Source organism: Hemicordylus capensis, chromosome 1 (genome assembly GCF_027244095.1).
Source record: "Hemicordylus capensis ecotype Gifberg chromosome 1, rHemCap1.1.pri, whole genome shotgun sequence".
NCBI classification, from domain to species: Eukaryota; Metazoa; Chordata; class Lepidosauria; order Squamata; family Cordylidae; genus Hemicordylus; species Hemicordylus capensis.
In genome coordinates, this window is record NC_069657.1 from 231,670,220 (window position 1) to 231,686,547 (window position 16,328).

Below are 16,328 nucleotides of genomic sequence, written 5' to 3' on the forward strand. Positions count from 1 at the left end.
AGAGGAGCTCCGGCACAGAGCTCCTCTCGTTTAGAAGGCCTCCCGCAGAATGGTGTTTTGCGCGCACCGCAAAGCACGCCGTTCGCCGGAGGCCCGGTCTACCCGCCGGGAAAGGGCCGGGTAGACCGGGCCTCTGATCGCTGGGTAGACCGGGCCTCCGATCGCCGGAGGCCCGGTCTACCCAGCGATCGGAGGCCCGGTCTACCCGGCCCTTTCCCGGCGGGTAGACCGGGCCTCCGGCGAACGGCGTGCTTTGCGGTGCGCGCAAAACACCATTCTGCGGGAGGCCTGCTAAACGAGAGGAGCTCTGTGCCGGAGCTCCTCTCGTTTTCTATCCGGTGAACGGTGAGCGAGCGGGCGGGAGGGCGAGCGGGCGGGAGGGCGGGCGGGCGGCCAGCTAGCTGGGAGGGAGGGAGGGCTGGCATTGGGAGTTCTTTCGCCGCGGCGGCGGCGGCGGGGGGGGGGGCGGCTGGTTTCCAGCGCCCCTATACTAGGAAATACGGGCGCTGGCGGGGGCAAGGAGGCGGGAGGGCTAAGCAAGCCCTCCCGCCCTTAAGGGCATACCCCCCACCTGGACCCGAACCAGGCAGGGCCGGACTGGTCCGGCAGTTCGGCCATTCTTTGGAATGGCCGCCGGACCGGTTCGGGCACACCACTATAGTCTAATAAAACAGTGAGAAATCACCTAATTAAGGACAATGAGCAACAATCTGATAGTTACAATTAAGATATGGATAATTTGTCCAGAGACAGATCTTATTTTTGAAGACAATCTTTTTACAGGCTTTATCACAGATGCCTGTCCCATGAAATGTATAGTCTGCCTTTTAAAGTCTAGAGGAAAGGTTTGTAAAGCAACATTTTCGTTGTCTTTTCTGTCTTGCAGGAGATGAGGCAGCATGATGTGCAGGAGTTAAATCGGATTCTGTTCAGTGCTTTAGAAACTTCCCTTGTGGGAACCTCTGGCCATAACCTTATAAATCAGCTGTACCATGGAATTGTTGTTAATCAGGTTATCTGTAAAGAGTGCAAGAATGTCAGTGAGAGACAGGTAAATCCAAAGGAAATTTCCAGAACAGTTCTGTGTGTTCTCACTACCTTATATAGTAAGTAGGAAGTAAACAGTGACTCCCGGAATATATTATACCCCCTCTCTTAGTCAGAATACATGTGATTGCTTAATCATAGGAAGTTTTCAAAGGTCAGAATAGTTTCTCTGTCAGAATGAGTCAGCTTTTATGAGCCAGTAAATTCTTGAACATTTGTAAATAATTACAAAGCGGTTGTTCACTTAACAAAATTATGGGAACTGATATATTTTAAATAACTAACTTAGTATAATATTCTACACATAACCTTAACAAGAAACTGTAGTCTGGGAGGAGAGCTGGTCTTGTGGTAGCAAGCATGACTTGTCCCCTTAGCTAAGCAGGGTTCACCCTGGTTGCATATGAAAGGGAGACTAGAAGTGTGAGCACTGTAAGATATTCCCCTTAGGGGATGGAGCCACTCTGGGAAGAGCAGAAAGTTTCTAGTTCCTTCCCTGGCTTCTCCAAGATAGAGCTGAGAGTGATTCCTGCCTGCAACCTTGGAGAAGCCGCTGCTGGTCTGTGAAGACAATACTGAGCTAGATAGACCAATGGTCTGACTCAGTATATGGCAGCTTCCTATGTTCCTATGTAGTTTTCTTCATAACTGTGCTGTGGTTTCTAAGATTACATTAAACTGTTGCACCATCTTAGTTATCTTTAAATTTTTTATTTATTTGAACATGAAGTGTTCAGTAATTGTATTCAGAAGTGTTAATAGAATTTGAATTTGTTCTATGCATTTTTTAAAGGCTTAAATTGCCCCTTTTAAACTTGCTTTTGCACTTCCACTTAAAAAAATTATCTGATGACCTGCTTGAAAGGCTGAAAGTTGGAAGAGTTAATATGGGGGTATCCTAAACTGTATCCCTTATTTATCCTGTTTTGCAGTTCTAGTAAATTTCAATTATGGCTGAGCTAAGGAAATGGTAACTGGAGATAACCTGGAGGCCTAACTCCCACATAAGGTTCCAGCCCATGCCAGACGTGTTTTAAGACCTTAAACAAAAATCTGCTTCTACCACTAGCTATTTTAAGGTGCACTGTGGGTATCTCCTCAAGCTGAACCCATAAATCAGGTGTGGAACATTCAACCACATAAGAAGGAATCTCTTTTAATGTGAGGATACCAAATCAAGATTTCAAATCAAGAACCTTGTGTATGTGCAGGATTCTTGTTTAGGGTTTGAGTAGGGCTGGAGCTGAGCTAAAAACTTAATGCACAACTTAGTAGTTAGTAGTGAAATGCTTGTTTTATTACAATGCTTCTTTTATTACAAAAGAACAGTTTTTAGGGAAACAAAGGTTCAGGACAAAACGGGAGAAATAGCACAGAACAAAATATATTTCTGGCATTATATTTGATCTGATTATTGTTATTATGTCAATAGGCAGATAACTCAAAGTTGCAAAAATATGGGTCCGAGTCTAAATTCTACGAATCATGGCTCTTGAGTCTAGTAGCTAGCCAGGGACAGAGGAGTCTGTTTATCAAGGAATATAGGATTTCCTGCTGATCAGTTGGATCAACTAGCTAATGAGAACCTATTGTAGTCCTTCAAGGGTGCCCTGATGATCAGGCTAGGGGAGTTAATCTCCTCCAATCACGGCTGCACAGGTGGGCCACCTATTCCCATTCTCACCTCTGTTCCCTATTTGAGGGATAACATTGAGGCCTGTTCCTGTGGGGTGGGAGGGTGGGGTTGTGCCATTAGCGTTCCAAGCACTCCCCGTGGTCTGGAAGGGCTCTGCAAGATTGGATGCACATTGCTGACCCTTGAAACTTGACGGGCTCTTGCAGGGGGGATGGGGAAGCTGACCCTAGACTATCAGACCCTAGACACTGACCAAGCATAAAATAGCACTAGCTTCTGGAGACTATTAATATTACTATACTTACCTTCCCCTATATAGGAGGATTTCTTGGACCTAACAGTTGCTGTCAAGGGTGTATCTGGCTTGGAAGAAGCCTTGTGCAACATGTATGTGGAAGAAGAACATTTTGAGAAAGATAACTTGTATCGGTGTGGAGCATGTAGCAAGTTGGTTGAAGCCACGAAGGTAACATGTTTAATTTCCACACAAGCTGAGTATACTTTATAATAAAACATCTAAAATAAGGCCACCTGTGTTTCTCCTGTAAAAATTTAATTTATGCTGCAGTCCTAAGCACATGAGTGAGTATGTTTCATTAAACACAGTGCCTGATCTCCTAATGAAGTGTACATGTTTCAAGGGACTCTGAGAATGTGACGGGAGCCCTCATGCAGCTCCCCCATCCCCCCTGCAAGAGCCCTTCAAGTTTTCAAGGGTCAGCAATGTGTATCCAATCTTGCAGAGCCTTTCCAGACCACGGGGAGTGTTTGGAATGCTAATGGCTCTTGCACAGCAGCACACACGCAGGGAGAATGGGAGAATTGCATAAGGGCTTCCGTTGTACCCCCACAGTCACAAAGTGCATATGCTTTGTCCGTCAGGATGTCAGCCGCTGGAGTTAGGAAACCTACATAGGGTAGCACTACATCATGCAGAATATCTTCATTGTATCAGGAAGCCAGGTGAAATAATCTAGTGTGCCAGGTTGTGGCATACTAGATGAATGAAGTTCATCCTTCCTAGAATGGAAAAATGACTAGTGAGTCAACTGGCTATGCTTCCATCTCTTTCATTTTTCTGTGGATATGTTGAGTGATGTAATCTGGAGTCTTTGTCCTCATCAGTGCATTTATTCACTGCTTGGGATTTTTCATTGTAAGAAAAACGAAGCTGAATGTTTGCTTCTGTATATAACATTTCCTAGTTGCCCCTGCCTCCATCCATTAATGGAAGTGTCTGCAATCATCAGTGACAGCAAAGTTGCTTGCTTTGCCTGGAGTTACTTGTTCTTTTATACACCAAAGGCAGATACTGCTTTTCTTGTTCTCATTAATGCATGCTGTGTTCCAGATTCTCTTTTCTCTAAAATTACTTCCTTTTCCTCTCTGACCCTTGCTACATCCCCAAGCACTAGTTTGTAATTATCCTGTGCAAAACTTCCCGAGTGCACATAGCTCAGAGAACGGGGAAGTATTCTATTGCACTTGCGAAAGGCCTATTCCTGAGACATGCAGATTCAGAGCTCTGTGAAGTAACTTGTATCTAAATGAAGATATTATTTAGGGGCACAGTATGGACCATTCTGGTTCACTTTCAGTTCTCTTGATCAAGTTCTTGGCTGAACTTGATGCATCCAGAACATTCAAAAAATGTTTGTTCTCTCCTTAGTACTTTTGAGGGCAGCAGATAAGTTTTAATTTATAGATTTTGCTTTGCTTCTTTTACTTTGAAAAATGCATGGCAGCTGGCTTTTGTTTCAGGATATTTGTTGTGCAGTTCTGAAATGTCTTAATATTTGTATTTAAATTTGAGCAATTTCTTATCTTAATTTTTCCCCCTGTTTTACAGTCTGCTAAACTACGCAAGTTGCCTCCATTTCTCACAGTCTCTCTCTTGAGGTTTAACTTTGATTTTGAGAAGTGTGAACGATACAAGGAAACAAGATGCTACACATTTCCAGTTCGGATAAACCTCAAGCCTTTTTGTGAGCAGGTTGAACTATTTTTTATGTTTAAATTTTCTGTTCATGCAACTACTTACAAACTGCATCACATTAGATCATCAATATTTGTTTGCACCAAATTATTTTTGGGTGCTTGCACAGGCTACTCTGACATATGCTATTTCAATCTTCACTTAAACCAGTTGCCCAGTGCCCAGGTTTCTTAGTGCAAAAGTGATAGCTACATACTCTACTACAGGTCCTTTAGGACAAATATTTCAGAATGTGGTTCATCTTTATCACTCTACTCCTTTTCTTTCACATTTGAGAGGTTGTTGCTTTTTAAAAAATCTGTCCAGACATTAAAATGTAGTGTTGTCATGGGTTTGCACAATCTTTTTTCACCTTGTGTGACGTGGTTAAATACTTCCATTCTTAGTTCAGTGGCAAGCTATGGTTTGTTGGATTTCAATGAATTGACAGAGTTCAGTTTCTGGTTTAGTGGCTTGCCACTAGAAATGGAACTGTCCAGTTACCGTGTTGAAGGGAAGGAGGGACATATAAGCTTACACCTGCTCATGCTTGCAACACTAAACCATAGCTTGTCACTGAACTAGGAATGGAAATATTTAATTACCTCACATAAGATGAAAAGGGATTGTTGGTTTAGTTTAGTGTTGAGTCTGAATGCTGCCTGTATCTTTTGCCCTGATTGTAAGCATATGTAATTAGAAATGAAGTAAAGTTGAAATACACTCCATTAAATTAGTGGGGCTTACATCTGTCAGAAGCACAGTTTAACCTTTTTGTAGCTTTTGCAGCTTCTCCATTATGTTCACCAGTTATGTGAGTTTGCCCTGCATGGTTTGTTCTTAACAAGCATAGCATACACACTTACTTGTGTCAACTGGCATTTCCAGTGAAGTGGAATTGATGGCAACTCTACATACATTGCTTGTATAATGATCCCATTGTAACACATTCTTTGTGCTGAAGGGATTAGTGAATACCACCATTCAAATATGCCCAAGATTGTAGTGACCAGGTACTTTCTGTCAATTTTTTTTTGTCTGTTGCAGTAAAAACAAAAAAAGTTGGTTGTGACACTTTAATAGGCTGCCAGATTTATGGTAGCAGATGCTTTTGTCGCTCTGCTCCACTAAATCTCGACATATTTTAAAGTCTAAAATTCAGACTTCATAAAGTGCCACAGAATAGATCTGTTAGCCAGAATACAGAATTCATTGCCTTGGAATATAATACACTTATGAAGAACATCCTCCATGCATAGGACTGGAATATGGAATGCTGTTGTCCAGGAATTTGAGATAATTTTATATCCCAGTTATTATATCCTATTACTGTACATAATTGGGGGTGGGGGAGCACTGTTTGATTTATTATTCTTAGATTTTTAGCCTGACTTTTGGTTACATGAAAGAGCCATATTAGCTGGCTACTGTTATACTTAGAAATTGTTCTCTGAAACAGGTTGAGAGTGCTGAACTGTATCCTAGCATTGAAATAATGTGTGAAGACCAGTACTTTACTTTCCAGTACAACTTATTCTGACTGTCTTCTGCAGTCCTTTCCCCCCCTCAGTTGTGAAAAAATACATTTTTTTTCCTTTTCAGACTGAGCTGGATGATTTCGAGTATATATATGAACTTTTTTCTGTTATAATACACAAAGGTGGCTGCTATGGAGGACATTATCATGTTTATATCAGAGATATTGATGAATTGGGAAACTGGCAGGTTCTAGTAAGTCAAGTTAATTTCCATCGTATTGTTTCTGCTTCATGAATATAGTTTGCAAAATATAATTTAGTATTAATATGTGGGCACACTCAGTGAAAGGACACATTTGTCTGTCTCATTTATATTGATTGTTCTTCTTGAATTAAGCTCAGGGCAGCATACATTCCCATTTTGTCTTTATAGCTACAGGAATAACTTGAAGAGAGCCATCCAGAAAGGCTCATGACAAGATATGACATCTAGAGGAGTTTCCCTATTATTGTTTGTTTGTTTGTTGTTCAGTTTCTTTACCGCCCTTCCAAAAATGGCTCAGGGCAGTTTATACAGAGAAACAATAAATAAATAAGATGGATGCCTGTCCCCAAAGGGTTCACAATCTAAAAAGAAACCTAAGATAAACACCAGCAACAGTCACTGGAGAGATGCTGTGCTGGGGGTGGATAGGGCCAGTTAATCTCCCCCTGTTAAATAAAGAAAATCACCACGTTAAAAAGTGCCTCTTTGCCAAGTTAGCAGGGGTTGACAAACTTTACAGTTTGCCCACATACTCATTTTATATGAAAATTTTTGCCATAGTTCATCTCATGTGTGTACATGTGTATTTATGCTTTTGGGACAAATTGGGGAAATTAGCTCGAAACCAAATTTGCATTTTCGTTGAATAATGTTAAAGTACCCTAATGGCTCAGAGGGGAAATGACTTGTCTAGCAAGCAAGAGGTTGCTGGTTTGAATCCCTGCTGGTATGTTTCCCAGAACATGAGAAACACCTATATCACAGCAGAGCTATAAGGCATCATCTCACACTGCATGGCAGGAGGCAATGGTAAACCCCTCCTGTATTCTACCAAAGAAAACCACATGGCTCTGTGGTTGCAAGGAGTTGACGCCGACTTGAGGGCACAACTTTACCCCAAGACAGATTCAGACACAAGTCTTTTGAAACAATGAAGTAACATTTATTTATAAAACAGAAACACAATTTAAACTGTGGTATTTGATTACCTTGATACAATGTCAAGGTACCTTGAATAAGTCAACTCCCAGGGACCTGATAGAGAAGGAGTGAAGGCTCTTATAACCTAGCATCTGGTTGGCGTTCGAATATGAAGGGATGAAAGGAGAGAGGATTAGAAGAGAAAGAGAGAATTTTTGCACCTGTTCATATATGCTGATTGTTGAAAAGTGAAGATTTCCCATGGAGAGGATTTGGAGGCTCCCAAGCACAAAGGTGTTTCTATAACAGAAGGCAAGGAGAGGCAGCAAGGTGATGGTGTGGCACCAAGTTCCATTCAAGGTCTGTGGCACTCCACATGCCCACAACCAGCAAAGGGGAGCATTTGGTTTCTTAAGCAGTCTGCCACAGAAGTTATCCAGAGGTTAACCCGTGTACGGAATGGTCCAGCCTCAAAAGGTTCTTGCTTGAGTCTAGGATATCACTTGAGTCTAGGGGTTCGCAGGCAGTCGGGCATGGGGATAATCCCATCGCAAGCCCACTTGTGACCCAAGGACTCTGTTTAAGTCTCCCCACAACAGGCTTAAATGAGAAACACTGAAACATAGTGATTTCAGCTCAGTTCAGTGGTTCTGGACCCTGTAGTCCAATGTTCCAACTTGCCTCAGTGATTCAGCTCAGGAGAAAGAGTTTGAACGTATAACCAGGTGCTCAGCCAGGCAGATTCTGTGGCAGTAGAATGCAGCATTGTCTATCAAGCTCCCACAACAGGACTTCAGCAAAGATCCAAACCAGAGATAAAGCAACTTTAACATACAAGGTTGGCGAAGGGAAAAATTTAGGTACTGGGATTGGAGAGGGTGTGGGTGTAGTGGTTAGGGATGTGCAAACTGATTTGGGTACAAAATTATTTGTACCTGAATCTAGCTGATTCGGGTGATTCGGAGACAAAACAAATCATCTCTGTGGTCTATTGGCTAGATTCGGGTACAAATTGAATCACGCCTGATTCGAATCGAATCAATTCGAGTTTTGGATCCCTCCTATTAATTCCCCCAGATTCCCAGCTTTCATTTTTTTAAAAAAAGCTAAGCCTTATAGAAGTGGAGTTATGGAGCAAAATGTGTGATCACTATTTTTCAAGTGTTTGGATTCTTTGGTGTATAATAACTTTCACTCATTGAATCCTTATGAGGATTCATTACACACCTTCATTTCTTCTATTCATTTTGACTGTCTTTTTGACAGTGCCAACTGTAAACTGCCATGTGCCAACCCGCAAGGCAGTGGGGTACTACTCCGTTTATGTTAAGTGCCTAATGGGTAGAGGCTACCACCCAAATTGTACAGGAATTGGGCAAAGGGCTGATTTTTGGTGAATTGTTGAAGTTTACATGTCTTTAAGGTTTCCTCCCCTAAGGTATAATGGAGGTGTATCATTTCACATCGGGGGGAAACGGGTGGCCTAGAGAAGAAAAGAAGACTGGTTGATAAAATTTTTGGAATATTATGAGATGGCAACACTTACAGCACTATAAGGGATGAAAATTTGGAATGTTTCAAAGAAGATTGGGAACCATTTTTACTTTACTTAAAGAACTATTTTTCTAATATGGACCTTTCAGCAGGGTTTGAAATATAGTAATAACAGCAGGTTGGCTTGGGTAAAATCGAGTAGCAATGTGGAGTATGTATGTTTTGAATTATTATAGCAATGGCTTATATGCATAGTTAACATGAACCGCGCAGACAGGTAAGTGGGAAGTCAATATTTACTTATATTTATTTTATTTTTATTTTTATTTTATTTTATTTTATTTCTATAATAAAATTCCCTTCCAAAAATGGCTCAGGGTGGTTTACAAAGAGAAATAACAAATCAATAATAAATAAGATGGATTCCTGTCCCCAAAGGGCTCACAATCTAAAAAGAAACATAAGACAGACACCAGCAACAGTCACTGGAATACTGTGCTGGGGGTGGATAGGGCCAGTTACTCTCCCCCTGCTAAATGAAGAGAATCACCATGTTAAAAGGTGCCTCTTTGCCATGTTAGCAGGGGTTGTGCTAACATGGTTGTGACTTAATCAAATAAATGAATGTAGTTGGATTGTAAAGCTATTGTAAAAGCTAATAAAAATTTTAAAATGCAAGACAGCTTTGTGTTCCTTGTGTTTGCTGCTCTTAGAATTCTGGCATCATGTATCTATTATATTAATTCTCGTAGATGTGCCTCTGTGGGGATGCGTCCCGGCAACCTGGCGGATTGGCTGGGCGGCGGAGGCTCTGGATTGGCTGGGCAGTAGGAGCTCACGCAGCAGGAGGCCGTTGAGTTGAGCTGCTGCGGCAGCGGGGTGGAATGGCGGCGGCCATGGCGAGGAGGCAGTGGTGGCGGGTGCCCCAGCCGCACATGAGCTCCCACCACCCAGCCAATCCGGCTGCTTACTGGCCCAGCTGCTGTGAGGAGGTGGCGGTGGCTGCAGGCCTAGCCTGGCCACAGTCTGGGCTGGGGGGAGGCAGCGGGACAGGCTGGCCCTGGCAGCACCGGCAGGGGTGAGTGGGGAACGGGTGGTAACAGCGGCGGTGGGGCCCGGTGAGGCTCTGCATGGGGGGAGGGGGGGAGAGCACGGGGCTGGAGGGGGGGAAGAGGAGAGACCGGGGCAGGAGGAAGAGGGAGGGAGAAACAGCTGGCCCCAAAGCGCACAGATGCTTTGTGCGGGGTCGGCTAGTAGAACCTATTTGCCAAATCTCCCCCACCCCCAATACAAGCTATGCATTTTTTGTTGAATATTTAGTAATTTATCTGATGGATATACAGCAACTTTGTTGACTACAAGTGTGTGATGAAATGGCAAAATTTGAGATTGATAAAGATTAATAGTATAAAATGGGTGCATACTATATATCCTATGCTGTGCCAATATATTTTTATTTATCTCGCAGCCAGGAAAGCAAATAGAAAAATGCATTGAAAAATTAGCTAGTCTTCTTATGATATAGAAGAATGTATTGCTTTTTAATAAGGTGTTTGTTTTAATAAAAGCAAAATTTATAGCTTTTTAATAAGGTTCTTTTTGTTTTCTTGGTGGAGGAAAGCTACCTGAATGATGAAAATGAGGATTTGAAAGATACTGAAAACACACAAGAGAAAGAAAATCCATTACCAATCCTGAAAAACATCTTATCAGAGGTAGTATGTAGGAATATATTTAGTGCTTCTTTGTAATATAGTTACAATATGCTGCCATATATTACTGCACTGCAATTTGAGAGCAAAAGTATTACTACATCTTAATGCAACTCTGAGAATGAACATTTCAGGTTGGTTTTTAAAATGTTAAAGTACATAGTTGCCAACTATGATTTCACAGGGGCTTGAAGGACAGCAATACTGGCTCTGTCCACTGACTCACTCGCACATGAGTGAAGGTGCAGAAAAAGGCTTATCTATCTTCACACTGGGAAGGAGAAAGTTAAAGAGCACATTGTCTTGGAGGCAGTGGTTGAGGTGCATAATAATGCTAAAGTCCATAGGGTGCCCCCATCTACCATTCGCCTTTCCCCATCATTGATGATGATGCCTTTATTTTCAGCATTTTAGTAAATAGTTATCTTATCTTGTAGGAAGGGTCTACAGAAATTGCTGTTGATCAGCTGGCCCAGAAATTCTTGGAAAAAAATGGTGTGTCATGGAACAAGAAATACCGTAAGCAATATGGACCGATACGGAAGGTATTGATTCCATTTTGTTCCTACTTGATTTAATCAATTTGAACTGTAAAATAGGTTCTGTACAATTCAGCACAAAAAGTGTGCCTTGCCCAATCATTCCTTCTTGACTTGTCATGCTTTTTCCTTTGACCTGAATGGCCACTTCTATTCCAGATTATCCTATAATGTGTGCATCTGTGTCCATGCCTGACATACACTTATCAGCTACTAGCACATTTAAAAGTAAAAGGTGATAAATCAGTATGATGATATCCTAATGTGTAAAGAAATCAAGGAGACATTTTTGTATTTGCAGAGCCATTCTCAAGTAGATTCCAGTGGGTCTGTTAATGCTAGAAGCCTAAATGGGAGAATATGTGAAGACTCCTTCCCTTTGCAGCTCACACATCCCAGGAATGGTTGTTGAGTGGAACAACAAATTATGCAGTACAGATGGTTTAAAAATGAGAATAAAGGCTTTCACTCCAGGAACCATGAATTTCATTTTATAGAGAGTAATGTAGCTGGTAGAAAACCTGCAGACAAATTTAAGGAAATCTGCTTCCTATCAAAAGAGAATTATAATGGAAAATTATATTGCATCTTAAATAATATATTCAAATCTCTCTTTGGTCCCCCCGCCTCTTCTCCTTTCTCATTTAGTATTTGCAGACCCATTCTCAAGTATTTCTGCTCACTTCTGATGAAAGGAAAGTTAAAATGAATGATCAAAGCCATCCTCAGAATGACAGTGTGAACATGACATCAGAAAAAACATCAACAGCCATCATGGGACATTCCTCTGAATCTCACTGGTTTGATTTGAATGACTCCAAGGTTCAACCAATCAAAGAAAAAGAGATTGAGAAGCAGTTTCAGGGTAATGAGAGTGCCTATATGTTGTTCTATCGAAAATCCCAAATGACAAGACCATCGGAAGGTATGAAAAGTATACTGTGTATTGCTTGGGGTCTTCATATTACTTTTGGTTTTTTCTTTATTAATTAGCAATGGAAGCTTTAAAAACAATGTTGAAGGCCATTGTCGGAACAATTTAGATCAGTGTAGTCCCTCTGATTTCAACAGGAAGGCTTGCCAGCGAGCACTGTGATGAATACTGAAGATTTTATTTGTTTGTTTGATTGATTGATTTATATACTGTCCTTCCAACTATAAAAACAAAATAAAACCAATTAAACAATTCAGCAGCTAAAAAACCCTGGGAGATCCAGGGCAACCATTTAAAACAAATTTTCAATCATTTAAAACCCTGGAAGCCCAGGCCAAACAGATAGGTCTTAAGGGCTCTCTTGAAGGACAGTAATGATCTCGAATTATGGATTTCAGCTGGGAGTGCATTCCACAGGCCAAGAGCAGCTACAGAGAAGGCCCGCCTCTGGGTTGCCACCAGACGAACCGGTGGTAACTGAAGACAGACCTCCTCAGATGACCTTATCGTGTGGTGGGATCATGCAGAAGAAAGTAATCTTTAAGATAATTCGGACCTAAGCTGTTCAGGGCTTTAAAGTTAATAACCAGCACTTTGTATTTTTCTGGGAAACATATTGGCAACCAGTGTAACTGTTTCAAAACAGGCATAATATGGTCTTTCCGGGTTGCCCCAGAGACCAATCTGGCTGCTGCATTCTGAACTAACTGATGTTTCTGGACAATGTACAAAGGCAGCCCCACGTAGAGCATGTTGCAGTAGTCAAGCCGGGAGGTTACCACCTAATGCACCACTGTTTTGAAGTCATTTACTTCAAATTATGGGCACAGCTGTCAAATTAGCTGAAGCTGATAGAAAGCACTCCTGGCCATGGTCTCCACCTGAGATACCAGGGAGAGGCCTGGGTCCAGGAGTACTCCCAAGCTGCGCACCTGCACCTTCTGGGGGAGTGCAACCCCATCCATCACAGGAAGATCTAACTCACCCTTCAGATTCTGAGCCCCGACAATGAGCACCTCTGTCTCTGGGAGGTAATAGGAGATCCAAGGCCATTCCATCTGCCTTGCCGGGACTTCCCAACTGGCCCCTCTGCCTCCTGTGGAGCTTCCAGCCTAGACGGGGATCAGCCTGCTTGTCTGCTGCTGAGTTCTAGCTGGCTGGTTGCCAGCCCCCTGATTGCTGAACAGTACTATCTGTCGCCTGCCCTGGGAGCTCCTTGTGGGAGGAGTGGCTGTCGGGGCTTGTCGGCTTAAAAGCCAGGAGGCTCGCCAAAGGCGTAGCCATTGGGCTGCCTGTAGGCGGCTGCCAAAGCCAGCCGCCAAAGGGGGCTGGTCTTCAGGGCTGGGCCTTTGCGGGTAGGACTGAGGGCTGGGGGTTTGGATTGTGCCAGGCCTTTTGCAGATATGTGTTTGGGCTCTCTTGAGTGGGATGGCGCTGGGGGTGCACCCATTACTATTACTGCTATTACTGTCATGGTGGGAATAGAAGAATTGGTGCTGGCAGAGCAGCTGACTGTTACAGGGAAAGGGAAATGAGTAATTTAGTAACTGTTTCTACTTCCAACTGCTTTGTCAACTCTCAGGCCTCAGGGAGCAGCTTCAGTGACACACAGAGTCTGGCTTTGCTCCTCTGCAATGCCAGGTCAGTTCAGAATAAGACCAAAATTGTCCATGATTTGATTGTGGATGAGGGAGCTGACCTGGCATGTATAACTGAGACCTGGTTGGGGGAGGTGAGTGTTCCAGTGTGGGCTCAACTTCTCTCACCAGGTTACTCTGTTGTGGAGCAGGCTAGGGGCTGTGTGCTGGGCGGGGGTGGTGGTGGAGTGGGGATTCTGTTGGTGTACCATCCACCCTGCTGCCCAACTGACTCCCTAACTCAGCTGACGGAGCTGGTCACGGAGTTGATGCTGGAGTCTCCTAGACTTTTGGTGCTGGGGGACTTCACTATCCACTTTGGGGCTGGCTTGTCTGGTGTGACTCAGGAGTTCATAGCAGTCATGACAACTATGGGCCTATCCCAATTAGTTTTGGAGCCAACTAATGTTGCCGGCCATGCACTCGATTTGGTCTTTTGTTCGGATCGGGGGGTGTTCCGTGGGTGGGGGATCCGGTGGTTTTGCCATTGTCATGGATGGACCACTACCTGGTTAAGGTTGGTCTCACAGCCGCAATCCACCCCTGCAGGGGTGGTGGACCTATTAGGATGGTCCATCCAAAAAGGCTGCTGGTCCCAGTAGGATTTCAAAAGGCCTTGGAGGATTTTGATGATGGTGCGGCCGGTGATTCTGTCGATGACACAATCGCTCCTAAGCGTCCCTTCCGACCTGCTTCTAAATTGGCCCCTTGGTATACTGAGGAGTTGCAGGGGCTGAAGCGGTTGGGTATGCAACTAGAGCACAAGTGGAGGAGAACTTGGTTCGAATCTGACAGGATACAGCATGTGACCCATTTGAAGACTTACGCGGTGGCGGTGCGTGCAGCGAAAAAGAGATTTTGGTCTGCGTGCATTGTGATTGCAGGTTCGTGTTCAGCAGAGCTATCCTGGGTTGTGAGGAGTTTAGTTTCTGCTCCTTCTACCTCAAATCCGTTCCTTGGGTCGTTCTACTGTGATGCTTTTAATAGGTTCTTTGCGAACAAGATCTCCTATATTCGGGCCGACTTGGATTCCACTATTTCTGCAAGGTCTATGGAGGAGGTGTCCAGTGATCCCTCTTGCAGTATTAGATTCGACAAGTCCAAGGAGGCCTTGGACCTCCTATTACCTCCCAGATTGCAACTAAGTAGGTATTCTGAACTGAGGAATTTAGCTTTAAGGAAACAAGTCCCATTGTCCTCTAGCATCTCTTTCAAAGAATGGAAGTGACCAGAAATCAGGTGTAAAGATATTGTTACCTATTGAGGAGTTCCTATTTTCCTACATATGTCAAAAGGAGGACACTTTAAGATTAGCATGTCTAGATTCCTCCCCCCCCCGCAATTGATTTTCAGTTAATGAGCTCCCTTTGAACACAGCTCGAGGAAATCCAAGATACCGGGTTCCCAGTCACCTCTTGAATGAAATGGATGCTGCTAACCTTAGACTGCAGAAGAGGAGGTGAGTCAAGCTGTTCAGCTCTGATTTAAAATGTGTAGTCTATAGCTTTTAGAGGAGGGATGGTGTAAAAACTGGGATGGAATGGGCCAACACTACTCCTTAAAAATAAAACTGGATCCTGAAAACAAAATGATGTGTTAGAGATACTTGAGAACAATGTTAGAACTGAAACCTGTCCCAGTATTCTACATCTCCACATTGGAATGGAGCAGATTGGAATAGGCTGGAATGACACTTTAAAAATGTATTCAGGCTGCGAGTGGGTTAATATATGTATAGATTACATTCCTAAGTGGTTGTTCATGTGTATTAAACACATCCCACTGGTTTTGGCAAATAAATTATTTATGAAATGGCCATTCAAGGCCATTTGGGGCCATTCCTGGCTGTAAAGTGGTCCAATAGTATAAAAGCATAATGTTGGGAAGATTTTGGTTCTAAAATATTGTTTTCAAGTGTGTCTTAACACATCCTGCTGTTTGGGGAATCAAGTTGGATTTTTAAGGGGTTGTTCCCAGCCTTTTTTTATTCCTTTCTGGCTTTTACACCACCTCATTGCAGAATATTAAATCCCGTACTGTCATCTTGCAGACTTTAAAACTGAGTCTTGGATAACATTGTCTGACTAGCAATTTTGGAGCAGGCTGGCAGCAAAGCCAAGGGATGCACAAAGGCCTATATTTTGGTCTTACCTGTTCTATGCCTACATGCAAATTGATAATACAGGTGAAACTCGAAAAATTAGAATATCATGCAAAAGTCCATTAATTTCAGTAATGCAAATTAAAAGGTGAAACTGATATATGAGACAGATGCATTACATGCAAAGCGAGATAAGTCAAGCCTTAATTTGTTATAATTGTGATGATCATGGCGTACAGCTCATGAAAACCCCAAATCCACAATCTCAGAAAATTAGAATATTACATGGAACCAAGAAGACAAGGATTGAAGAATAGAACAATATCGGACCTCTGAAAAGTATAAGCATGCATATGTATTCAGTACTTGGTTTGGGCCCCTTTTGCAGCAATTACTGCCTCAATGCGGTGTGGCATGGATGCTATCAGCCTGTGGCACTGATGAGGTATTATGGAAGACCAGGATGCTTCATTAGCGGCCTTCAGCAATTCTGCATTGTTTGGTCTCATGTCTCTCATCCTTCTCTTGGCAATGCCCCATAGATTCTCTATGGGGTCAGGTCAGGCAAGTTTGCTGGCCAATCAAGCAC

The 16,328-nt window shown here is 43.0% G+C and overlaps 1 protein-coding gene across 10 annotated transcripts in view; it reads left to right on the top strand.

Annotated features, from left to right (window-relative positions):
• Positions 1 to 16,328, top strand: part of USP40 (ubiquitin specific peptidase 40) — a 104,445-nt gene that overhangs the window by 13,498 nt on the left and 74,619 nt on the right. For 9 of the 10 annotated variants that reach the window (XM_053284031.1, XM_053284033.1, XM_053284037.1 and 6 more), the window contains 8 exons: positions 887 to 1,051; positions 3,003 to 3,149; positions 4,533 to 4,676; positions 6,261 to 6,389; positions 10,427 to 10,531; positions 10,966 to 11,073; positions 11,716 to 11,992; positions 15,016 to 15,097. In XM_053284031.1, the coding sequence (XP_053140006.1) occupies positions 887 to 1,051; positions 3,003 to 3,149; positions 4,533 to 4,676; positions 6,261 to 6,389; positions 10,427 to 10,531; positions 10,966 to 11,073; positions 11,716 to 11,992; positions 15,016 to 15,097 (1,157 nt within the window). The remainder of the gene's footprint in view (positions 1 to 886; positions 1,052 to 3,002; positions 3,150 to 4,532; positions 4,677 to 6,260; positions 6,390 to 10,426; positions 10,532 to 10,965; positions 11,074 to 11,715; positions 11,993 to 15,015; positions 15,098 to 16,328) is intronic. The other variant, XM_053284032.1, reaches the window with a different exon arrangement.